This window comes from Ornithorhynchus anatinus, chromosome X1 (assembly GCF_004115215.2).
Source record: "Ornithorhynchus anatinus isolate Pmale09 chromosome X1, mOrnAna1.pri.v4, whole genome shotgun sequence".
NCBI classification, from domain to species: Eukaryota; Metazoa; Chordata; class Mammalia; order Monotremata; family Ornithorhynchidae; genus Ornithorhynchus; species Ornithorhynchus anatinus.
Window position 1 is genome coordinate 44,177,134 of NC_041749.1, and position 26,248 is coordinate 44,203,381.

The 26,248-nt window shown below is 45.9% G+C and overlaps 1 protein-coding gene and 1 long non-coding RNA gene across 9 annotated transcripts in view; one reads left to right on the forward strand and one right to left on the reverse strand.

Annotated features, from left to right (window-relative positions):
- CDKL3 (cyclin dependent kinase like 3) overlaps positions 1-20,047 on the reverse strand; it is an 85,057-nt gene extending 65,010 nt beyond the window's left edge. For 4 of the 8 annotated variants that reach the window (XM_029051498.2, XM_029051497.2, XM_029051496.2 and 1 more), the window contains exons 1-5: positions 19,922-19,999; positions 18,386-18,571; positions 14,315-14,509; positions 7,929-8,107; positions 683-795 (exon numbers count right to left, since the gene is read on the reverse strand). In XM_029051498.2, the coding sequence (XP_028907331.1) occupies positions 683-795; positions 7,929-8,107; positions 14,315-14,509; positions 18,386-18,550 (652 nt within the window). In that variant the 5' untranslated portion in view covers positions 18,551-18,571; positions 19,922-19,999. The other 4 variants (XM_029051499.2, XM_029051495.2, XM_029051493.2 and 1 more) reach the window with 4 other exon arrangements.
- Positions 20,048-20,803: 756 nt separating this feature from the next.
- LOC103170580 lies at positions 20,804-22,626 on the forward strand. Its single transcript, XR_486279.2, has 3 exons — positions 20,804-20,843; positions 21,992-22,109; positions 22,586-22,626. It is a non-coding gene; the product is annotated as an uncharacterized LOC103170580 (long non-coding RNA).
- Positions 22,627-26,248: the final 3,622 nt, after the last annotated feature.

Consider the following 26,248-nt stretch of genomic DNA (forward strand, 5'->3'; position numbering starts at 1 on the left):
AAAAGTGTTAACTTTTGTTCTCCACTTAGGTAATCAATGCTTTTTGGTTCTGCAAATGACAAAGAGGAAGAAGATAATTAAAGGTTTATTTGAGAGGCATTTGCAACACATTAGGTATCATTACCTAAAATTAAGTTTTCTTTGCAATTGGAATTATTTGCTTTTAGAGCTGCCTCTTGTTGACTGGCACATTCTGGAGTAACTGTTTTCAGGCTAACTTGCTCTGAAAAACTGATTCAATTTGGAAAATACAAGTCTCTTTTCCGTAATTGAAAAATATGTTAATGTGTATTTTTTCACCCAAAATTAAATCAACCCTCCACATACCATTTTTTAGCATCCCAAGGCAGAGTTGTTGCTATCCTGATGGAGTGAAGATTACTTTTAAAAATTACACACAACAAGGTCCTTCTACAATCTGCTGGATTGTAAACTCCTTGAGGGCAGGGAATCTCTTCTACTAATTCCACTGTACATTTGCAAGCGCTTAGCCGTAGTACTCACCACACAGTACGCACGCAAATATGACTGATGGATTCTTGGTGTGTTTACCAAGAATAAGCAGTAATTTTTTTGAATAGCTGATGCAACATGTATTTACAAAAGGTGTGGAAACCAAATGAATGGGGCCTGCTTTTTCTTCTTCTATGAGGGTTGCCCAGAATATTTCAGAAATACCCACCTACTTTAATCACAATTTTATGCAGCAAGTCTAAGTCAGAGCTGCTGGGAAGATAAGGATTTCCGGTGGCCATCTCGATGATCATACAGCCCAGAGCCCAAATATCCACTGGTCTATAATCAGAAAAAGAACAAATAGGGGAAATGTACAGACACTTCAAGTCAAGGACTCATTTTAAAAAGACACAAGATTTTTCAAACATATTTAAAAGCAATGGAAATACAATGTACTTATACTAGTCTTCAAACAAAATGATGAATTTCACCTGAGTCCAGTGCAAGCTGTTAGAATATCTAATATTTAGGGCACAGTCTAAATATTTCGCCACCTTTGTTATAAAAAATATCCTCTAATTTACCTAGTCTGTGAAACTCTGTAGCAATTCATATAAAAAAAGAATTCTCTATACGAAAATTATTCGAGGTTTGACTAAGAGAAATTGTTCTACTTGATGAATTAGAACAATTTTGGTCTTCAAGTCACCCCTCGGTTCGTTAGCATATTTCTGCTTTCCTAAGTACTTTTTCTCATGCCTTATTTATTCATCTTAATCCATTCCTTTTGTTGTAAGAATCAGACATTAGCCTCATCTCATGAAACAGAATCATGGTTAGTTATCTGCATGAGCCATATTTAACAGGATTATTATTAAAAGTAGAACACCATGACAAATGTCAACAATCATTTGCGCCATCTACCAAATTTCCAAGCGGCTTAACTCTGAGTAAGCGACAGGAGCAGCCTAAATGATGCCTGCTAAGTAAAGCCTGAGCCAGCATGGAGACCCAAATGTGTATTTGCTAAGGTAATACTGAGGAGTCAGAAGCTTGTTTTGAATTCAGAGGTGCCAAGAAGTCAGTTTTTTTAATTGGATTTTTGCAGTGCTTTTTTTCGTCCATAAACATGGGGCCAGGCTACTCGGCTTATGGCCTGCAAGTCTGACTACTGGGGTGGAGGAGTAAGATTTTTCACTAAGTGCTTACTACAGTGCTCTGCACACAGTTTAAGTGCTCAATGAATACCATTGATTGCTTGATAAATGTTGATTTGGGAGGTTGAGGAACATTTCTGAACAAGCTGCTTGATGGAGGTAGGAGCAGAGTCGCTCTTTGAAATGACCCACCCTCCCTCCAATGACCTGGGCCTAGCCTGGTGCTGATGCCCCTATCCATCATTGTGGTGATGCTGGAGCTTTCAGCTTGTGTGTTTTTCACCTCCAACATCAATAACCAGAACAGTTCTTTCAGGAAAAAAATTGTCCTGTGTTGTGCTACTGGGTGGTTGGATGTAGACCAATATGTCAGTACACGGAGTAAATAATATTTAACAAGTTGCTTTCCAGGAAACCCAGGACACCATGGGTCACGATAGCCCAATGAAATCCATCCTGGCTTACCTATCTGCAGGTAATAGTCTTCTTACCAGAGATTGCGAAGAGATCTAGGCACCTTTGGCCTGAACTTTTCCCTCCTCCTGTACCTTGATGGGCAGTAAATTTTTTTTTCTTGGTATTTGTTAAGCGTTTACTATGTGCCAGGCACTGTACGAAGCACTGGGGTAAAGACAAGCTCATCAGTATGGACACGGTCCATTTCCCACGTGGGGCTCACAGTCTTAATCCCCACGTTACAGATGAGTAACTGAGGCACAGAGAAGTGAAGTGACTTGCCCAGGGTCACAGAGCAGACGAGTGGCGGAGTTGGGAATAGAATCTAGGTCCGTGTGATTCCCAGGCCCATGCTCTATCCACTAAGCCATGCTGCTAAAATGAAAATTCACCAGGATTCAAAGAAAGGGGTCTCCACTAGCAAGAGAATGGGGTGCGGAGAGTGGAGTGCTGATTCTGAACATATGGTAACACTGTTCCACTGGAGATTCAAAACAAAAGCCCCCAGAACACGGGTGGGGTTGGGCACACATAAGGCACAAGGGAGAGAGTGAACTTACCATGTCTCCGAACACTGGATACAGTGGAGTCTGGGAGACAGAGCACAGGTCTGGGAGTCAGAAGATTTGGATTTTAGCCCCAGCTCTGTCAAGGGCCTACCGTGACAACTCAGGTCACTTATCCGTTCTGCCGCAGTCCTCACCTCAGCAAACAAGGCTTATTTAGAGAATCTTAAATGGGGCAATTACCACACTTTCATCACAATCATCAACATCACTGACAGCATTTATTGAGTACTTCGTTCTCAACATGGGTACCAGGAAATGAGGGGAAATACAAAATCAGACATGATCCACAGTATGGCCTAGTGGAAATAGCATGGGTCTGGGAGTCAAAGGATTTGGTTCTAATCCCAGGCCTGCCACTTACCTGTGTGACCTTTTTCTGAAAGGAAATTTTTTTCTGAAAAAATTGTTCTGGTTATTGATGTTGGAGGCTAAAAACACATAAGCTAAATGCTCCAGCATCACCACAGTGATCGATCAAGGGGATATTGAGTTTCCAATCCAGTTACCTCATCTGAAAAATAGGGATAAAATACCTATTTTCTCGCCAACTTAGACTGTGAATCCCACGCAGGGCTGGGACCGACTGACCTGATTATCCTGTATCTACCCCAACACTTTGTTCTGTGCTCGACCTATAAGAATGCTCAGCAAATATCACTATTGTTATTATTACAATCTTAAAGGGGAAAACCACAAAATCATAAATTAGGTCAGAATGTGAAAGAATAAATAACAAAAATCTAACATAAACTAGTACATTGTCTTTTTTTTTCCCCTGTGGTATTTGTTAAGCACTTTCTACATGTCAAATACCATTCTAAGTGCTGGGGTAGATACAAGTTTTATCAGGTTGGACACAGTCCCTGTACCACATGGACACTCACATGGACACAAGGACACTCTAAGTAGGAGGGAGTAAGCCTGAATCCCCATTTTACATTCAGGAAACTGAAGCACAAAGAAATCATTTGCCCAAGGTCACACAGCAAGCAATCGGAGGAGCCAGAATTTGAAACCAGGTCTTCTGACACCCAGGCCGGTGCTCTTTCCAATAGGCCAGGCAATAGCCGGGGTTTAGAGACCCATAAAAGACGATATGTAAAGCTCACTTCCTCTCTTGTGCCTTACATGTGTCCAACCCCATCCATGCGCCTGGAGCTTTTGTCTAGAATCTTTGATGGAACAGTGTTACAGTGAGCTCAGAGCCACATCTGGCTATGCTCCACTCTTACCACCCCATTCTCCTGCTAGTGGAGACCCCTTTCTCTGAATCCTTGTGAGGTCTCATTTTAAACTTCTGCCATTACTGCCCATCCAAGTACAGGAGGAGAGAAAAGTGCAGATCAAAGGTGCCTGGGTCTCTTCTCAAACTCTGGTAAGAAGAATATTACCTGCAGATAAGTAAGCCAGGATGGATTTAATTGGGCTGTTGTAGCTCATGGTGTTCTGGCTTTCTTGGAAAGCAATCACTTAATATTATTTACTCCATGTATTGAGACACTGGCCTTCAACCACCCAGTAGTACAACAGGAGGCAATTTTTTTCTGAAAAAATTGTTCCGGTTATTGATGTTAGAGGTGAAAAATACACAAGCTAAATGCTCTATTATCACCACAGTGACTGATCAAGGGGAGACTGAGTTTCCAATCTAAAAGCATCACTGTTCTGATAGGGAGATGAATAGGGTTCAAATACTGTGAGCAGACATCATCGGTGGAAAGTAATAATAATGTTAATAATGTTGGTATTTGTTAAGCGCTTACTATGTGCCGAGCACTGTTCTAAGTGCTGGGGTAGACACAGGGGAATCAGGTTGTCCCACATGGGGCTCACAGTCTTAATCCCCATTTTCCAGATGAGGGAACTGAGGCACCGAGAAGTGAAGTGACTTGCCCAAAGTCACACAGCTGACAAGTGGCCGAGCCGGGATTCGAACCCATGACCTCTGACTCCAAAGCCCGGGCTCTTTCCACTGAGCCACGCTGCTTCTCATAAGTATTATCAGCAAGTTCTCATCTCATGTGAAATATCATTTTTCAAGTTCGTGTCTGGAGAAACTAGCCACTGGGACACATCCCACTAAGGGATCAAATGTAGAAGTAGCATATTTTGAGGTCCCTCTGGCTTTCACATAGGGCGAAATGGGGCAGAAATTCCCGGCCTTCTCTGCCCAGCCAGGGCATTCCAAGGTGTTCAGAGAGATAGGGAAAGCCACTGAGACTGCAATTAGAGTTGGCAACTAACCTGGCAGCAATAATTAATGAGAGCGACCGCTTCCTCTTTTGTCAGCAAGGCTCTCTCCCACCAGACCATGCCCCCCAATTCCCCTCCTGCAAAACTCAGCTCAAAATTCATCGCCCCCAAGAAGCTTTCTCAGGTGAATCGTCCCAAGCTACGCAGGTGAGCAGTATGATCCAGGATGAAAGCAAGAGGCCTGCCGCTGTGCTGCAGGAGGTAAACAGGAGTATGGTCTGCGTGTCTGTGGGGGTCTCCTCTGTCCCTTTCTTCATGTTCTCCTTTTCTGCCTCTTCTCTATTTCTTCCTGTTTTTCCTCCTCTGAATGTGTCTCTTTCCCTCTCCTGCTATTTTTTCCCCTGTATTTCCTTCCTTCTCAATCACTTTGGCCTCCCCAAACTATAGTCACCTACCTCAAGTGGGGAGGACTGAGAGTGGGATGAGGAGGAGGGGAGGGAACCACAGAGAGAAGTGGCAGTAGAAGAGCCTTAGGGTGGTGGGGAAGGAAGAGAAAGGGAAATTGGGGGAGGATTACAGAGGGCGACAATGGAAAAGGAAGTTTGCAGAGAAGGGTGTGGGGTGTTTATGAAGGAGGATCTGAAGAAGCTTGCCTTGGAGAGAGGTGGAAGGGGAGGAGGGAGGAGAGTTTATTGAAGAGAGACTACATACGAATGGGGGAGAAGCGGAGAGAAAAGAGGGTATCATGCTTTCAATCAGTCAATTGTATTTATTGAGTGCTTACCATGTGCACAGCACTCCACCAAGTGCTTGGGAGAGTGCAATATAACAAAGTTGATAGACATGTTCCCCATCTCTGTTTCTCAGGATTTCTGTAGTCCCTCATACCTGTTGCCCTCTCCCTTTCCTGCTGTTTCCTTGCTTTGTTCACCTGCACACACTCAAAGATTGTTTGAGTGGAACGAGTTGCCCATTAGCCATTTAAGCAAAGAGAGACTTCTCACCTCCTTCCTCCAATGGAGTTCAACATTTCCCTTGGGCATCAAAATATCTCAACCAGCCTCTGCTCTGAAGTGTTTACTATGCTGGCAAGGAGGGTCCACATTCATGTGACTTTACAATGGACAGACCGGTTTTGGCGGGTCCGTCTCCCACTGAGTATGAAACGGATGCCTTCTGCCTGGTATTTTTCAGCCCGGCAGCCAAGAAACAGCGCCCGTGTCCATGGGGACCCGTAATGGCTCTGGAGCTGTTGGGGGAGATGGTGTCCTCCTGAAGAGGTGTCCTCCTGAAGAGACCCTCTAGGTTCTGGCAGTCTAGGGCAGGCTTCCACGAAATGGCCCACTTGAAATGGCCCAATCAATCCTATTTATTTAGCATTTACTGTGTGCAGAGCATTGAACTAAAGTGCTTTCATTCAATCGTAAATATTGAGCACTTACTGTGTGCCGAGCGCTTGAGAGAGTACAGTACAATAATAAACAGACATTCCCTGCCTACAATGAGCTTACAGTCTAGAGGGGGAGCACGTACACTTGAGGGGGGATTGTGCTTGGGTGAGTACAGTACAACAGAGTAGTCAGACATGCACCCTGACCACAACAACTTTACAATCTAATTGACTTCATTAAGTTATGCTGCATGCCTGACCTAACCAGTGATGCCATGATGTGCCCGCCTGCTGTCCGGCTGGGCCATCAGTGGCCACCTTATGGAAGTGAAATGAATTATGTGCTCAATAATAATAATAATAATAATGTTGGTATTTGAGGACACGATGGTGGCCAGAGCAGCCAGGAACATGTGCCTGATGGGGCCACCAGTAGGGCTCAGGCTAAGGAGCTCTTGGTCTGACCACAGCCCCGGCAGGCTGAGACTAGGCAGGACAGAGAGAGAGGGAGGGAAACCAATGCCCATGCAGAAAGATTCCAGTGCCAGCCTGACAGTCTAGTAAGGAGAGTGAGGAATTAGAAGCAGCATGGCCTCTTGTCAGCCCTCTCTTCACAACATCGCTAAAATCCGCCCTTTCCTCTCCAGCCAAACTGTTACCGTGTAAATAGAATAACTCATCCTATCCTGATAGGATTACTACATCAGCTTCCTTGCTGACCTCCCAGCCTCCTGAATTTCCCCACTCCAGTCCATACTTCACTCTGCTGCCCAGATCATTTTTCGATAAGAATGCTCAAGAAATGTCACCCTACTCCTCATAAAACTCCAGGGGTTGCCCATCCACCTCCACATAAAAAACAACAACCCTCCTCACCATTGTCTTTAAAGCACTCCACCACCTTGCCCCCTCCTATCTCACCTCACTTCTCTCCTTCTGTAACCTAGGCCCAACTTTGCTTTAGTGCTAATCTTCTCACTGTGCCTTGATCTCAACTACCTCACCACCAACACTTAGCCCATGTCCTGCCTTTGACCTGGAACAGCCTCCCTTCTCAAATTTGACAATTACTTTCCCCCATTTCAAAGCCTTATTGAAGGCACATCTCCTCCAAGAGGCCTTCCCAAACTAAGTCCCACCTTTCCTCATCTCCCACTCTCTTCTGCCTCACCTTGACTTGCTCCCTTTTCTCTTTCCCCCTCCCAGCCCCACAGAACTTATGTACATATGTGTAATTTATTTATTTGTATTGATATCTCTCTCATCCCACCCCCACAGACTGTAAGCTCATTGTGGGCAGGGGACATCTCTGCTTATTGTTGTATTTGCACTCTTCCAAGCACTTAGTACAGTGCTGGGCACACAGTAAGCATTCAATAAACACAAATGAATGAATGAATGGGTAGAACGCCAGCCTGGGAGTCAGAAGGACCTGAGTTTTAATCCCGGCTCCACCATTTGTGTGCTGTGTGTGACCTTGGGCAAATCACTACATTTCTCTGGGCCTCCATTCCCTCCTCTGTAAAATGGGGAATAAGACTGTGAACCCCATGTGAGGTAGGGATTGTGTCCAACCTGATTACCTTGTATCTACCCTAGTGCTTAGTACAGTGCCAGGCACACAGAAAGTCCTCAACAAATACCATTTACAAAAAAAAAAAAAAGAGTGGGAAGCTGCCACCAGCAGCAACTCAAACGGATACTTACTTTCCATAAGTGGTGTCTTTTAAAACCAGCTCCGGAGCTCTATACCACCGTGTAGCCACATAGTCAGTGTAAATGTCCCCTGGGGCTGCTAATGTCCGAGCAAAGCCAAAATCACAGAGTTTAGTGATCCCAGACTGGGAAACTAAAATGTTCTCTGGTTTTATATCCCGATGAATGATCTACGAACAAACCACATACAGAGGATTTGTTGATCAAAGGTTGGGCATGCTGTAAATAAGAGATCCAGTGTTTCCCAATTTGCGCGGGGCACCTCTTGCCAGGTAAGGTAGGCCTTTTTTCCTGACGATGCAGGGTTGCGGTGATGCTCTCCCGTTCTCTCCACCTCCACACAGGAAGAGAAACATCTTGTTGAGGAGTCTGGAGCGAGCAAAACTGCCACAGAGCACAGGCACTCTCAACAGTAGGATACAAAGGAAAGAATGGGAAAGGGAAGGAACCTGGAATTGAGTAGCCCAGGGTTTTCCAGCGGCTCTCCACTCGGCTAGCTGAGGGACCTTGGTCGACTTTCAATGTCCATCTGTAAAGTGGAAAAAAAAAATCACAGCAGCATAGCCCTGTTAACGGATTCCCCTGAAGCTGCCATCTCTCAAACTGGACATTCTACAATCTATCTTATTTGGTGTATAGTACTTTTTTTTTTACAGTATTTGTTAAGCACCTACAATGTGCCAGGCACTGTACTAAGCACTGGGGTAGATCAATCAATGGTATTGAGTGTCTACCATGTGCAGAGCACTGTACTAAGGGCTAGGGAGCATACACAACAACAGAATTAGCTACAGGTTAATCAGGTTGGGCACAGTCCCTGTCCAGCGCTGGGGTGGATACAATATTGCCCCACACAATATTCTGACTCCCAAGCCTGTGCTCTAGCTACAAAGCCATGCTGCTTCCCATGTACAAGCTGGGCTGCATAGGAAATCAGGAAAGTAAAGTAGAAAGGGGCAAACTGATTCATCCTTTAAAACCAATAGTCTTTTCAACTCTGAGTCATTTTCACTGTCAGTTTGGGTGTCCTCGATTAGCTATGGCCAGTGTCTGAAGGCTCGCCTGATAAAAGGTAGTTTGGAGAAACCCCCATTTGCTGTTCGTGGCGTATTTTAATTCCACGATCCAATATGGGTCTTACAAGTTTTGAGGAGAACAATAATAATAATAATAATGTTGGTATTTGTTAAGCACTTACTATGTGCAGAGCACTGTTCTGAGCACTGGGGTAGATTCAGGGTAATCAGGTTGTCCCACGTGAGGCTCACAGTCTTAATCCCCATTTTACAGATGAGGGAACTGAGGTCCCGAGAAGTGAAGTGACTTGCCCACAGTCATACAGCTGACAAGTGGCAGAGCCAGGATTCGAACCCATGACCTCTGACTCCCAAGCCCGTGCTCTTTCCACTGAGCCACGTTGCTTCCCTAAACAGCTGAACTGTCTTCAGCTCCTGGACATATTACTCAATGGATACCTATGCTCTCTTGAAGATAAGTCCCAGTCCGTGCAGTTTGTTTTTTAATTGCACTTTTTTGTTACGTGTATACTACGTTCTACACACTGTACTGAGAGCTGGGGTAGACACAGGCTAATCAATTGGACACAGCCCAACCCCCCATTGGACTCCCAGTCTTAATCCCCATTTTGCAGATGAGGTAACTGAGGCCCAAAAAAGTCAAGTGACTTGCCCAAGGTCACACAGCAGACAAGTGGCAGAGCTGGGATTAGAACCCAGATCCTTCTGATTCCCAGGCCCATGTTCTATCCACTAGACCACGCTGCTTTTATTTTTCCAAAGCTCTTTCAGATCGATGATCTCAATTTAACCTCGCAACGTCCCTGTGAGCTGCAGGAAAAGGTCCACACTATCCCCATTTTACAGGAAATTGAAGATCAATTTGGTTGAGTAACTTGCCAAGGTCACACAGGAGGCCAGTGGCAGAGTTTCAAATAAAGCCTGGTGTCCTAACTCCCGGCTGAGTCCTTTTTCCACCACACTATGCTGCTGTCCTTAAAAAGAGGTGCCGAGACAAGTTTGAACCGAGACCTTGGAATCCTGATATTACGTTGACTTCCACCTCTATCTGTTAGCAGCAATTCCTGTTTAAGAAGTCATTCTCTCTCTTCCTCTCAGTCGCCTTTCCCATCACTGCTTTCAGTCCACCCACGCACCTTCCCAGGACACTCTTTGGCTGCTGGCCAAGGCAAGGACCTGAAACCAATATCATTCTCCCTCTTCCAGACAGCATCTTGGGGACTCTTTGAGGTGGGTGCTTTATCACATAATTGTAATAATGGCATTTGTTAAGTGTTTACTATGTGACAGGCACTGTACTAAACGCTGGGGTGGATACCAGCAAATCGGATTGGACACAGTCCCTAACCCACGTGGGGCTCACGGTCTCAATCCCCGTTTTGCAGATGAGGTAACTGAGGCCCAGAGAAATGAAGTGACTTGCCCAAGGTCACAGAACAGACAAGTGGCAGAGTGGGATTAAACCCATGACCTTCTGACTCCCAGGCCCATGCTCTACTCACTACACCATGCTGCTTCTCTGTATTCTTTGTAATTTGTACCTATTATTTGTAACCTGAGCTTTCTTCTGGGACCTTATCTTTTCAGATTTAAAATAGCAATCCTTCTGGAAACACTGAAAATAGAACATAAAGTTAGCCTTTACATGCCGGAAAAATAAAGGAGACGAAGGGAATTGTATGCGGTCAAATGTGGTTCTCACTGAGTCTGCTTATGAAAGTGCCGCAAACTGAGTAGGTGAACATTCCTTTTTAAGCCAAAGCATGGCATGAGACAGATTCCAATTTTAAACGCAACGCCTTCATAAGGAAATTCCACTTTTGATGTCTAGGCAAATTTGCCCAATTCCACCCTCATCCACTTTCACAAGTTCAAAATGTTAAAATCTTCGAGGATGAATTAGGCATACCCTTACCATGAACTAGGTTCCATTAGGTACCATTAGGCATACCATGAATTAAGCATCTTGCTGCTAAGACAACTTGACAATATACAAAGGCTGACCAGGTACAAAAAATGTTTTTTTAACCACATGGCATTGTGTAAATCATTCAGGGATGGATTCGGTGTCATCAGTCTCAGATGCTTGTAAACTCTCAGAAGCTAAAACAACCTGCCATGTTTCTGTATGGGCCAGCGACCTTCCACACCTGTGAAGAATGCACTGCTATGCCTCAAGGAGGTCCAGGAAAACTGGTGACCTGACAGTCAAAGAGCACCTCAAGCTCTCTAACACCTAGCTCATTCATTCATTCATTCAATCGTATTTATTGAGCGCTTACTGTGTGCAGAACACTGTACTAAGCACTTGGAAAGTACAATTCAGCAATAGAGACAATCCCTGCCCACAGTGGGCTCAGAGTCTACAAGGGGGGTGACAGACAACAAAACAAGTAAACAGGCATCAATATACATAAATAGAATTATAGATATATACACATCAAAATAAGTAAACGAACAGCTTCCTCCTCTCCCTCCCATCTAAACCCCCACTGCAGGCCACAGGGTCTCAGGAGAAACAGCTTGGCCTAAAAGACAGAACATGGGCCTAGGAGTCAGGACCTGGGTTAAAATACCAGCTCTATCAGTTGTCTGCTGGGCAACCACTGGGCAATCATTTAACTTCTCTGTGCCTCAGTTACGTCATCTGTAAAATGGGGATTAAGAATCTGAGCCCCATGTGTCCAAGCTGATTAGCTTGTAACCACTCCGTGCTTAGTACAGTGCCTGGCACATAGTAAGGGCTCAACAAATGTCATCCACAGATACATAGGTAGATATACCAGGCTTGTTTGAAGTTAGAGGCAGGACAGATTTTAAACACGAGGATTTGGAGCTGCACTTCAAAGCCAATAATCCAAGAGGTCTTGGTGTGAACTGGATTTCTCCTTATAAGACAAATTTTCACAGTCCCGGGGAAAGCATGAGAGTTGTACATCCCACAGACTACTCACCTGGCTCCCGGGCTAAAGGTAACCAAGCCATCTTGCCTCTCCAAGTGTTTTACGTCTGTTTTATTTCCCAAGTGACCACGGCAGTGATCTGCCTCCTGGGGCCATGAATCAATGTGGCTGCTGCTGTCACCATCTCTGCCCATCCCAGCCCCACCTCCTTCCCCAGTCTCATTCCCAGACTCAGCAGAATGAGGCACCATTGGCCCTCCCTCCTAAGAAACTTGCCCTTGGCTACGGGGGAGAAGCCAAAGCCCAAGGCTTTGGGCCAAACCATTTCCCCCACCTAGCCCTCCCTGGCACGCCACTTAAATGTCCCTTCATTTCTCCGCCTCTCTCTCCTTGCCTAGCACGCCAGCTTCTCAAAGAGCTGATGCTGCACATGTCCTGGCAGCCTGCCAAGAAACAGGGAGCTAAACATTTCAGCTGGTTATCAAAACCACTGCCAACCCTGCAAGGTGGAGATAACTGGTTGCTAGCCTGGACCCTTACAAACAAGCTTATGGGCTGAGGATGCTATCTTAGGATGGTTAAGATGGAAGCCGCGACAACTGGTTTAACAGCCTGACTGCATCTTGCCTGCACACAAATCAATTGATTGACCTTGATTTTCTCTAAGATTGGTAATTTGTTTTAAAATAGCTTATATAATTGAGTTCAACTTCCAAAATCAAAGATCAAGGCAGTGCCCAGAAACTGGATCTGGTTTGACTTTGATAGTCACCCCTGCTCCTCCAGCCCCATAAGAAGAAGGCACATAGTAAGCCCTTAATAAATACCATCATTATTATCTATCTGTAATTATTTTTCGTGTCTCTTTTCCCCGCTAGTCTGTGAGCTCCTTCTCAGCAGGGATTGCATCTTACCTACTCTTTTGTATTGTACTGGCTCAAGCACTTATTACAGTGCTCTGCACACGGTGAGCACACAATACCATTGTTTAATTCTGTAAAAAAAAATGGTACTTAAGTGCTTTCTACACAGTAGGCACTGTATTAAGCGCTGGAACAGATGCAAGCTACGAGATGCAATTTCTTTACATTCAGGCCACAGACACTTTCTTCATTCTAATGTAATCATTTTTGAAAGCCTTAGTTTAGATGCCTGGATTTCCTCCATATTCTCCAATAATGGTGGAAATCGTTCTGAAACAATTAGCTGTTCTAAGGGCTCAAAATAACACGCTTCTTTTAGCCTTTTGGAAACAATATGTTTGACCGAGTTTACTTAGAAAACTGTTACCAATGAGGAAAAGGCATTGGTGTGTACAAGCCAAGTAGGATATGCTGGAGGGAAGAACTAGAATAATCATACTTTGCAATCAACTGTAGTGCCTTTAGTCCAAGGAGTCTAAATAGCTGCCCATAAATCCCCATTTTAACATCTTTTAATCAATCATATTTATTGAGTGCATACTGTTTGCAGAGCACTGTACTAAGCAGACTACAATACAACAATAAACAGACACATTCCCTGCCCACAATGAGCTCACAGTCTAGAGGAGGAGACAGACATTAATATAATAAGTAAATTATGGGTGTGTATATAAATGCTGTGGGGCTGAGGGGTGAAAAGAGGCAGCAAATCCCAAACCAATATTTTTACATTAAAATATCACCAACCCAACTCCTGTGAGACAGGTAAAGGACAAGTACTATTAAGGCATCTCTCTTTTATCCCTGGAGGTGGAGCAAGTTAAGGGAATTTCCCCCAAATCAAAACTAAGAAGGAAAAAGAACCAATGCCAGAAGCCAAGTAACCTCAGGCAAAAGTTTTCCAGAACTTTCACTTCTGAAGGCGCGCATGGGAATGGCATTTCTGTGCCATATTAATGGAAGGAGGTGAGTAATGTATCACAAGTCCCCGACAAACAGCAACAACAGTTGACAGCAGGAGAGCAAACCTGTAGGCTAAGAGAATCTATGTGGAAGGAGGAGGAGGAGGAGGGTTTTTTTAAGTTTGGATCCAGAAGCTAACGGGGATCATTTTTTATAGGAAAAAAAAGCACCACTCCTTCCCCTTCACTACACCGCTTCCTCTCAGTATGACATTTAGGCAAATAGATGAATTTCCACTAATTTCAAGTCTCTTGAAGCACGGGAAGCAGTGTGGCTTATAGCCCAGGCCTGGGAGTCAGAAGGACCTGGGTTCTAATCCCAGCTCCCCCATTTATCTGCTGTGTGACTTTGGGGAATTCACTTCCCTTCTCTGGGCCTCAGTTACCTCATCTGTAAAATGGGGATTCAGACTATGAGCTTCATGTGGACTCATGTGGACCCGAGGACTCAGTGCCTGTCCATAGCAGGCGCTTAACAAAAACCATTTAAAAGTCTCTGAAATTCTATTGATTCTAAACATCTGATCTCTCCGCTCTCTCAGTAGTACTTACGTTGTTATTATGAAGGAATTCAAGAGCTCGAAGGATCTGGAAAAGGTATTTCCTAAGTCGTTTGCTCTCCAATCCATGACAGTAATGCTGTAGTTCATCTAAAACTGTGTGATCAATAAATTCAAACACCAAATGAATTTTCTTTTTCTGTCTAAATACTTCAATCAAATTGACCAGGTTTTCATGACGAAATTGCTATTGACAAAAGAAAAAAATAATGAGTGCCATTTCTTGGAAATGATTTTTAAGTACAAAGATCTTTTTCTTAACAACAACAGGACAGCATGAAAAAGCTTCAGAACCTCTACCGTTCTAAAAGGAATCAGGAATGGTGATGCCCAAACACTGCCCGGGATTTTACCCAGCCCAAGAGCAAAACATTTAATTCCTTTTACCTCTGAAGGACAAAAGATAAGCAAGTTGCAGAATTACCACAGGCTCATCATTACCTAAATTCTAAAGAGCAACAGAAAGGAAACACAAACCACCTTATCTTGTACATCTTGGGCAACCAGCTAAATGAAGCAACTTCCTCTGAATGATGATTCTCCCAACTATTTGAAATGATACCATTTCAGGTACATGTGCATATCCAGACAATACTGGGCTTAGTTATTTTAGATGGGCGGGCCCAAAAGATTCAGATATTAGGACTTTCTTTAATCACCCAGAATAAGTTTGGGGTGTTTTTTTTGGCGGGGGGAGGGGAGTGTAAATCAGTCTATTTGGCATGCCAACATCTGGATAATTGGCTTTCTGTGACTCTAGATCATCTAGAACTTCCCTAGGACACATTATTCCATCAGTCAACTGGGCATTTAATTGCAACTGATCACAAGCACTTAGTACAGTAATCTGCATACAGTAAGCGCTTTAAATACAATTGAAAGAGCGAACTGATCGCAGTAGGAACTGAATGACAGCATGTGTACAGTACTTATCTTTGGGGCTGGAGAGAGGTGGCCTTGCCTTACTGCACTGTCCAAAAAATACAGAGAACTCTGGGTCAGCTTGGGATGATATAAAAGATTTCTAAAATTGTTCCTTAGTTCTAAAACTCCTCATTGTAAAATTATTTCAGGATTTTACAGTGGACATCAATTAAAACAAACAGAAATCCATGTTGGATGATTTATGGTCCTGAGTCACTGGCCACAACTCCCTAATTAATTCCAAGGTTCAGCTATTATTGGAAAAATGAGACAGTTGCAGACATCGGTTTCCTTCACAGAAAACCTTTTGTGGGGTTGGGGGAAAGATGCTTACAGGGTTTAATTTTATCAGAATGACTTTAGAAATAAAACATTCAGGATGACACCTTATTGTACTTTAAAATGGTCCTGGGCTTATTGTTGGGATTTCTTGCTCTATAAAAAACATTGTTCTGGAATTATATCAAAAGGTAAAGCTATATGCATTCTAAGGGAGATAAACTGGGTTTAATTGTCCTATTCTCTCCTTTTTCCTTCTCCAAAAAATAGTTGAGTTTTACATTACACTCAACTGAACAAAGGTGGATGTATTTATAAGATTGCATTCATAAGTTTATTAAACATAGAACAGCAAAAACCTTGGATTTACTCTGGTTGGCAAATGTCATGGATTTTTCCACTGACTCTCAACTGATGCATTTTGCAATTTCTCTCTCAAAGTCCTTTTAAGGTGACTGATAGATAAACATTCCCAAATCCCCATGCCAGTGTCCTTTTTTATTCCTGTTTCTGAACCCTAGGTTAGCAAGATCTGGGTGTAGTGCAGAGACACCAAGCTGACATTACGAAGTCTTTGGACGCTGCAGAATTACCTTCTCAAACTTAGGGATGTCACTGGCTTCCTGCTTAGTCTTTCTTATATGAAAGACGAGAGCAGTGATAGGGTTAAAGGACTCTATTGCATTATACCCTCCCAACCACTTACTATAGTGCTCTGCATATAGCAAAAAAAAAAAAATTGAAAAATTAACTAATGGCAGCTCAATAAGATCCCAGGTGAGTCATCTGAGGGGGGAAAAAAATCAAGGGTCTTGGGAGCAAGATGTTGGAGGGAGGCAGTGTGGCCTGGTTGTATATTCCAAGAGCTTAGTACAGTGCTCTGCACATAGTAAGCGCTCAATAAATACTATTGAATGAATGAATGAATGAATAAGAGCATGGGGACAGGGGCGTAAACTGATTTCAGTTCTAGTCCCCGTTCTGTCAGGGGCTTAACGTGTGAGCCTCAGTTTACTCATCTGTAAATTGAGGATAAGATACAGCCTCAGTTTACTCATCTATAAATTGAGGATAAGATACCTGCTCTCACTACTTTTAGGTTGTGTTGTGAGTCCTGCAAGAGACAAGGGTGGAGTTTAAATCTGATTGTTTTAGCTCTACTTGGCACACAGTAGGCACTTAATAAATGTCCGTATTACTGTCTGCAAGCATTTTTATCACATCACATCTCTTTTCCTATTTTTTATGGTATTTGTTAAGCGCTTACTACATGCCAGGCACTGTACGGGCACTAAGCACTGGGGTAGATAAAAGCTACTCAGGTTGGACACTGCCCCGGCTCCACGTGGGGCTCACAGTCCTAAACCCCATTTTACAGATGAGGTAACTGAAGGCCCAGAGTAGTGAAGTGACTTGGCCAAGGTCACACAGCAGACAAGTGGCAGAGACGGGATTGGAACCCAGGTCCTCCTGACTCCCAGGCCCATGCTCTCTCCACTTGGCCACGCTGCTTCATCATTGCCACATTTTTCTGAATATCATCAAATCACAGCACAAGTTGGGAGCTGATGGTGGACAGCAGAGAGCTCAGGACTCTCCAATGACACACTAAATGATAGTTTACAGGAAACTAAATTTTAAAATCCAGTGAGCTGAACTTCAGTCAAATCAGAAGAGGGATTTTGAGCACTCTGCTGATAACGAGTTACGATCCTAATTAAAATAGGAAAGCCAAACCTGGAGACTAACATTTTTTATATTACCAGCCACAACTTTGACAATACATATTTCCCCACACACACCTATCATACTTCAAATGTATCATGTTTTCAAAGTGACTGAAGAGCCCCGAAGAGACTGGATAAAACGTAAATGTAGATCACCATCAAGACTGCATAGCAGTAATAACTTATCTGTAGTAACACAGCACTGGGCAGTTCACTCATAAAACAAATGCAGTAATTAAATATCAAAGAAGCCCTCACATCCATTATAATTCTGGGATTAACCCACTGGCCTGGGCAAACCATGTCCACAGATGAATGTAAGTTAAGCCCTACTGATCTATAAAGTAGGCAGAGGTTACATACAAGTGCTTAGTACAGTGCGCTGCACACAGTAAGTGCTCAATAAGAATTTATTTTATATTTGAATTTCTTAGTATTAGATGAATTCAGAGAACCACATGGACCATTCATTCAATTGTATTTATTGAGTGCTTACTGTGTGCAGAGCACTGTACTAAGCGCTTGGGAGAGTACAACAACAGACACATTCCCTGCCCACAGTGAATTTACAGTATAGAGATTAGATCTGTTTAAAGTGGGCAGGCACTGCCGCTATAGTCTGAACTAAACCAAGTCCAGATTATCCAAATGGGACAGTCGGTGTTAAATCATTCTTAAATAAAAACAGGGGCAAACACCGTGAAGCAAGTTTTCGAGGAGGTCTCTTTTCTTTTTCCTCCATCCTAGGGAACGTAATGCATTGTTGAGTGTTTAGGAATTGTTTTAACATCAGTGACGTTAGTAAAGACACCTGGTTCATAGAATAGGCCACATTTTTAGGTTAAAACAGCTTCATGTATATTTACAGTCTATGTACGAATCATATGAAGGGGCTTCAGATTCAAAAGGATTAGACACATCGTTTACCTTTCCATTAAAACCTATTTCCAAAGGTTTTATCGCTTTAAAATCGTAAAAGTTCAGCAATAAAATAGGCATGGCGTGAAACCTGTTTTCCTTCTATTGCGTTTAATAGTGCTTGAATTATTGATATATCCTAATAACGATGCAAATTTTCTTTCCCGGCAATTTCTCTTTTGATTTATAGAGCAATTAAAGCAAAAGAAGCAAACCTTTAGGAACTTTATTTCTCTCATTGCAATTTTGTTCACAGATTTTTCTGGTTTCTCATAAAATATCTTTATGGCCACTATCTGCCCGGTTTCCTTATGCTTACACTTCATGACTGTGCCATAGCTTCCCTCTCCCACTTTTCCAAGGGTCTCGTACATCTCCATTTTCAAGCCTGGGTCCTATTTCTTCATGGAAAAAGAGAAACGGTTATAAATGGGCACACGTGGTGGGTAGGGGACGGGCCTCTAATTCTGTTTTACTCTTCCAAGCACTGAATTGTACTCTCCCAAATGCTTAGTATAGTGCTCTGCACACAGTAAGCGCTCAATAAACATTACTGAATGAATTTAGTTCAGTGCGCTGTACTGATTGTGTACACAGCGAAGCAACGTGGCTCAGGGGAAAGAACACAGGCTTAGGAGTCAGAGGTCATGGGTTCTAATGCCGGCTTCGCCACCTGTCAGCTGTGTGACTTTGGGCAAGTCACTTGACTTCTCGGTGCCTCCGTTACCTCATCTGTAAAATGGGGATGAAGACTGTGAGCCTCAAGTGGGACCACCTGATTACCCTGTATCTACCCCAGCGCTTAGAACAGTGCTCGGCACATAGTAAGTGTTTAACGAATACCAGCATCATTACTGATTGTGGTAAGCAGCACGGGCTTGGGAGTCAGAAGGTCGTGGGTTCTAATCCCCACCCCGCCACATCAGCTGAGTGACTTTGGGCGAGTCACTTCTCTGTGCCTCAGTTCCCTCATCTGTAAAAGGGGACTGAGACTGTGCGCCCCATGTGGGACGACTTGATGACCTTGTATTTACCCCAGCGCTTAGAGCAGTGCCTGGTCCATAGTAAGTGCTTAACAAATACCATTACTAATCAATTAAGATAGGTCCCACATCGAGCTTCAGATACTATTATTAATCAATTGATTAAGATAGATTAGACTGTAAGGCCGTGATTAGACTGTAAGCCCGTCAATGGGCAGGGACTGTCTCTATCCGTTGCCGATTTGCCCATTCCAAGCGCTTAGTCCAGTGCTCTGCACATAGTAAGCGCTCAATAAATACCATTGAATGTATGAATGAGATAGATCCCACATCGAGCTTCGCAGACATTATTATTAATCAATTGATTAAGACAGATCCCACATTGAGCTCAACAAATCCCCACAACGAGCTTCACAGATACTATCATTAGTCAGTTGATGAATTAAGATAGATCCCACACTGAGCTCAACAAATACCATCATTATTATTATTGATGCGCGCTCAATACCACTGATGGAAGGAAGTTCTTGAGACTCCTGAAAATACGACTGCCTCCCAAGCGCTTAGTGCAGCGCCCTGCACCTAGCTGGCGCTCAGTGAATAGCATGGACTGACTGTCCGCTGTCCGGCCCCCTCCCCACCCAGAGGGGCTCCGGGGCCCAAATGCTGGGGTGTATGCGAGGGTGTGTCTGGGGGGGAGGTCGCCGGGGTCCCGGGGGGTCCCGGGGGGTCCCGGGGAGTCCCGGGGGGCCCCGTCCCGTCGTCGACCTGGCCGGCGGCGCCTCTCTCCCCGCCGCTGCCCGGCCGGCCGGGCCCAGCGCGCTCCCGCCTCCGCCCGTTACCATGGCAACGGCGCCGCCCGCGCCCCCTCACCCGGAAGTGGAAGCGGAAAAGGGCGGCGGGGAGACGGCCCGAGCGAACAATGGGACGTGAAACGGGCGGGCGGAGAGGAGGGGGAGACACGTGACGGGGGGGGAGGGGGCGAGGGCCGAGAGAGCGCAGGCGCGCGAGGAGGGCGGACACGTGACGGGGGGCGAGGGCCGAGAGAGCGCAGGCGCGCGAGGAGGGCGGACACGTGACGGGGGGCGAGGGCCGAGAGAGCGCGCGCGCAGGGAGGCACGTGACGGGGCGGGAACGTCAGGCGGCGATGGCCTGCCTGAAGCTTTTCCATCAGCGAGGCTGCTGTCAATCACCCCTCGAACCAAGCGGCCTTGGGTCTTCCGTTTTCACACCGATACGGTCGGATGGGGCGGGCTGGGTTTATACGTTATAAAATGACGTATAACTTCCCTCCAATTAGGAGGAATAATAATACTAATTGCCGTAGTTGTTAAGCGCTTACCACGTGCCAAGCGCCATCCTAAGCACTGGAGTGGATACAGGGTGATCGGGTTGGACCCGGGCCCCGTCCCACAGAGGGCTCCCATTTTTAATCCCCATTTTACGGATGAGGAGACGGAGGCCCAGAGAAGCGACGTGACTTGCCCAAGGTCACCCAGCAGACAAGTGGCAGAGCTGGGATTGGAACCCACGTTCGTTCGTTCATTCATTCATTCGTCTTTATTGAGCGCCTCCGGTGTGCTGAGCACTGCACTAAGCGCTTGGAAAGTACAACTCAGCAATAAAGAGAGACCATCCCCGCCCACACCGGGCCTACAGTCTAGAAGGGGGGAGACGGACATCAAAATGAGTAAGCAGACATCGATATAAATAAATGGGATGATAGATATCTACGCATCAGAACAAGTAAACGGGCATCGATATAAACAGAATAATAGATACGTACATATATACATGACTGCCGTGGGGCAGAGAGAGGGGGTGTAGAGCAAAGGGAGCGATTTGGGGCGAGGTGATGTGGAGGGAAAGGGGGGCTTTTCCCTGACTCCCAGGCCTGTGCTCTTGATTGAACGTGGAGAGGGTGGTCTCAGTGGCGTGAAAGAGACAGAAACTTAATTGTAGGGGATCAGGGATGGAGTTGGAAGAGAAGAAGTTGAAGGAAGCTTGGCCAGAGTGGAGGGAGAGAGAGGAGGAAGTGGTGCTTTGGGGCCGGGGGGAGGTTTTTTCGGAGAGAAGAGACATGGGTTTATTTTAAGGCAGATGAGAAGAAGTTAGAGAGTGAGGGGGTGAAAATGGCGGTGACGGGAAAAAAATACGAGGAAAGGCTTTTAAGAGGTAGGAAAGGATGGGGTCAAAGCACCAGGGAGTGGTGGGCCATTCTGAAAGCTGTTGGGAGATTTTCCCTTTAGAGATGACCAAGAAAGGTGAAAGAGTAAATGTGGGAGTGGGTGGAACTCGGGAGGAGAGGGGGAGACTGGGGGGAGCTCACGCCTAACGATTCGGACTCTGGACTGTAAGCTTCTTGTCGATGGAGAACACAACTATCCACTCCTTTGTATTATATTCTCCCAATAAATAAATATCACTGATTGATTGATTTGGATTTTGTCAACAAAGTAGTGGGCAGGGTCATGAAGGGCAAGCAAAAGGGGTGAGCTTGGGGGTGTCAGGAGAGAATTAGAAGTCTGGAAGTCTGTCTCCCCCTCTAGACCATACGTTCATTGTGGGCAGGGGATGTGTCCACCAACTCTGTCGTACCGTGCTCTCCCAAATGCTTAGTACGGTGCTCTGCACACATTGCTGATTGGGTGCAGGTGAGGTGAGGATGGAATAGTAAGTGAGTACTGTGCACACGGGCGACGGTGAGGGAGGTGAAATCAGATTGTTGAGCAGAAGAGAGGGCAGAGTTACAGCAGGTAAGAATGAATTTGAAGTGACTGAAGTTGTCCTGATGTCTGGACTTCTGCCAACTGCACCATCTCCACTGATCCCTGATAGAAGGAAAGCGGGCTGAGGGAATTGCTCGATGGAGAGGCTGGAGTCGAAGGGCTGAATCCGCACACGAGAGATGGGGGGCAATTGGGAAGGGGATTCAAATAAAGCACGACGTCCTGAGGTAAGTGGGCTGGGGTTGCAGGTGTCAGAGGTCTCTGGGGGAGGAACAGTCTAGCGGTGGGTGGTGGAAGTAGGGAATATGGCCGAAAAGATGGGTTAGAAGGGTCTCTTCAGAGTTGCTGAGATTCGATATGGTGGTGGTGAGACGCAGATCAGGGCCGGGTTTCTGGGTCGGTGAGGTGAGGTGGGGTGGAGCAGGAGATAGGCACAGTTGAAGAGTGAGACCAAGCGGGAGGCCAAGGGCTCTTCAGGAACGTCCACTGGTTGTTGAAGTGGCTGGGGACCAATGCAGGGGAGGAGGAGAGAAGGAAGGTCAACAGGGCATCGAAACTACTCAGAAAACCGAAGGTGGGGCCAGTGGGATGGTAGATCACTGTAACTAGAAGTAGGAGCGGGAAGTAGATGATAGTGATGTGGGCTTCAGAGGATGATACCCAAATCTATATCTCCTCCCCTGTTCTCTCTTCCTCCCTCCAGGCTCGCATCTCCTCCTGCCTTCAGGACGTATCCACCTGGATGTCTGCCCGCCAGACTCAACGTGTCCAAGACTGAGCTCCTTATCTTCCCTCCCAAACCCTGTCCTCTCCCTGACTTTCCCATCACTGTGGACGGCACTACCATCCTTCCGGACTCACGAGCCCGCAACCTCGGTGTCATCCTTGACTCCGCTCTCTCATTCACCCCACACATCCAATCCCTCACCAAAACCTGCAGATCTCCCCTTCACAACATCGCCAAGATCTGCTCTTTCCTCTCCATCCAAACCGCTACCACGTTAGTACAATCACTCATCATATCCCGACTGGATCACTGGATCAGCCTCCTTTCTGATCTCCCAGCCTCCTGCCTCTCCCCACTTCAGTCTATGTTGCCCGGATTATCTTTCCTCAGAAATGTTTGGGCATGTCACCCCTCTCCTCAAAAATCTCTAGTGGTTGCCTATCCACCTCTGAATCCAGCAAAAACTGCTCACTATTGGCTTCAAAGCTCTCCATCCCCTTGCCCCCTCCTACCTCACCTCCCTTCTCTCCTTCTACAGCCCCGCCCGCACACTCCGCTCTTCTGGTGCTAGCCTTCTCACTGTGCCTCGTTCTCGCCTGTCCCGCCGTCACCCCTGGTCCACCTCCTCCCTTTTGCCTGGAAGGCCCTCCTCAAATCTGCCAAACTAGCACACTTCTCCACTTCAAAACCCTACTGAAAGCTCACTTCCTCCCGAGGCCTTCCCAGACTAAGCATCCCTTTTCCTCTGCTCCTCCTCCCTTCCCTGTCACCCCGACTCACTCCCTTTGCTCTAACCCCCTCCCTGCCCCACAGCCCTTGTGTATATATGTCCATATTTATAATTATAATTTGACTTTTTATTAATAATGGGCATATATCTATAATTCCATTTATATATAATGATGCTACTGATGCCTAGTGACTCGTTTTGATGTCTGTCTCCCCCCCTTCTAGACTGTGAGACCGTTATGGGCAAGGATTGGCTCTATCTGTTGCTGAATTGTACTTTCCAAGCACTTAATACAGTGCTCTGCACACAATAAGCGCTCATTAAATACGATTGAATGAATGAAGAGATGGTCCGGGGTGGGGAGGCCTGGGATGGGGCCAGAGCGGCACTGGACGGCGAGGACCGGGCTGTCTCGTGCCTCTTTCCCAGTGACTCGGGAAGTGAAGCCCCCCCCCCACCCCCAGGGAAGCGATAGGGGGACGTTGAGGAAGCCAGGTCTGGTGGTGACAAAGAGGAGCAGTGACTGCGTCGGGGAACTGGTCGAAGATAAAGAGAAGTTTGTCCACAGTGAAGCCAGGCTGCCATGGGCCACATTTCACTGGAGAGGTGGGCTGGGGGTGGCAGAAGATACCCCGAGATGAGCGGGGATGTGAGGAGGGGTTCATTGCTGGGGATGGAAGTTGGGCATGGTGGCGAGAGCAGGAGTTGGGGATGTGGTGAGTAGAGGGTGGGATGGGGAGGTCATGGGGAAGTCCTTGGTCCTGAGGGCCTGCAGTGTCCTGTCCCTGACCTTTGGTTGAGTTCAGCTTCCGACATTCTGAACTGGAGGAAAGGCCACGGGCTCTGCCACCTGACTGGTGTATGACCTTGGGTGAGTCACTTTGTTTCTCTGGGCCTCAGTTTCTGCAACCATAAAATGGGGATTCAATATCCGTTCTCCCTCCTACTTAGCCTGGGAGCCCCATATAGGGCAGGGACTGTGTCCCACATGATTGATCTCAGCGCTCAGTTGTTGACATAAAGTAAGTCCTTAACAGATACCATAATTAATTAATAAATTAGGAAAGGTCCATTCCACGAGGCTTCTGGGAACCCACGGGGCCACGGGCTGGAGTTGGCAGAGGATGCAGCTGTGGTGCGGAAAGGAAGGAGAGGGCGGGGGTCCCTGGAAGCACATGGGAGGGGAGTACACCAAAGTTTATCAAGGCACCTCCCCTCCAAGGTTTCTGTTGTTCTTACCCTCACTTGCCCCTAACATTCACGGGCTTTGCGGGATCAGCATCATATCTTTGAAGCTTTATTGGGCACCCCCCCCATTCATGATATTGGCCTCAGCTTTCATACACTGCTTTCATTGAATGTTTGATATTGCTTTGAAAAACACCCATGTCTCCCCTCTCCTAAAAAAACCCTTCCCTTGAGCCCATGGCTCCCTCCAGTTCTCACCCCTCTTCAAATTCCTTGAGTGAGTTGTCTAAACCCGCTGTTTCAAGTTCCTCTCCTCTCGTTCTCTCCTTGACCCCCTCCAATCTGGCTTCTGTCCCCTTCATTCCACAGAAACCACCTTCTCAAAGATCATCAAAGATTTCCTTCTTGCCAAATCCAGTGGCCTCTAACTCCACCCTAATCCTCCTCGATCCCTCATCCGCCTTTGACACTGTGGACCACCCCCTTCTCCTGGAAATGTTATCCTTCTTCGGCTTCCCTGACACTGTCCTCTCTTGGTTCTCCTCCAATCTCTCTGCTCATTCTACGTCTCTTTTGTGGGCTCCTCAAGCAGCCATTTTGCAGAACACAATACTCAAGCACTAGGAAATTTTTTTAGTGGTATTTCTTAAGCATGTACTTTGTGCCAGGCACTGTACTAAGCACCGGGGTAGATTCAGGTTATTTAGGTTGGGCACAATCCCTGTCTCACATGTGGCTTACAGTTTTGCAGATGAGGGGACTGAGGCACAGAGAAGTGAGGTGACTCATCCAAGGTCACCTAGCAGACAAGTGGCAGAACTGGGATCAGAAGCCAGGTCCTTCTGACTTCCAGGCCCGTGCTCTACCAACGCTGACAGACAATTACTCTGCCCTGCTTCACAGACTTACTGAAGGCACATCTCCTCCAAGAGGCTTTCCCTACTTCCTCCTTTCCCATTCTCCCACTCCTGTGTCGCCTCTCTTTATCCATCCCCCTGCCCAGCCCCACAGCACTTATGTATATATCTGTAATTTATTTATATTAATATCTTTCTCCTTCTGTTGTTGTTGTTATAGGCAGGGAATGCATCCGTTTATTGTTATTGAGAAGCAGTTTGGCTCAGTGGAAAGAGCACAGGTTTGGGAGGCAGAGGACATGCGTTTTAATCTGAGCTCCACCACTTGGCTGCTGTGTGACCTTGGGCAAGTCATTTAACTTCTGTGTGCCTAGAGTTACCTCATCTGGAAAATGGGGATGAAGATTGTGATTGTGATTGTGATTACCTTATACCTACCCCAGTGCTTAGAACAGTGCTTGGCACATAGTAAGCACTTAAATAACATCATCATCATAAGTGATGCACTCTCTCATCTATGCTCCTGGATCTGTACCTTTTAAGCCCTTATATTCACCCCACCTTCATCTCTCTTATGTATATATCTACAATTTATTTTAATGTCTGCACACCCCTTCGGACCGTAAGCTCCTTGTGGGCAGGGATACTGGTCTGCCAACTCTGCGGTACTCTTCTGTCCTAAGCAATTAGTAAAGCACTTACTCTGCACACGGTAAGCACTCAAATACTACCACTGATAATTCCAATCGTATTTATTGAACAGTTACTGTGTGTGTAGCACTACTGGGATTAGGCCAGGAGCATGTGAGATAGAGCTGTAGGGCTCTCTGGGCCCAGAAGAGAAGGCCAAGAGAAACGTATCGG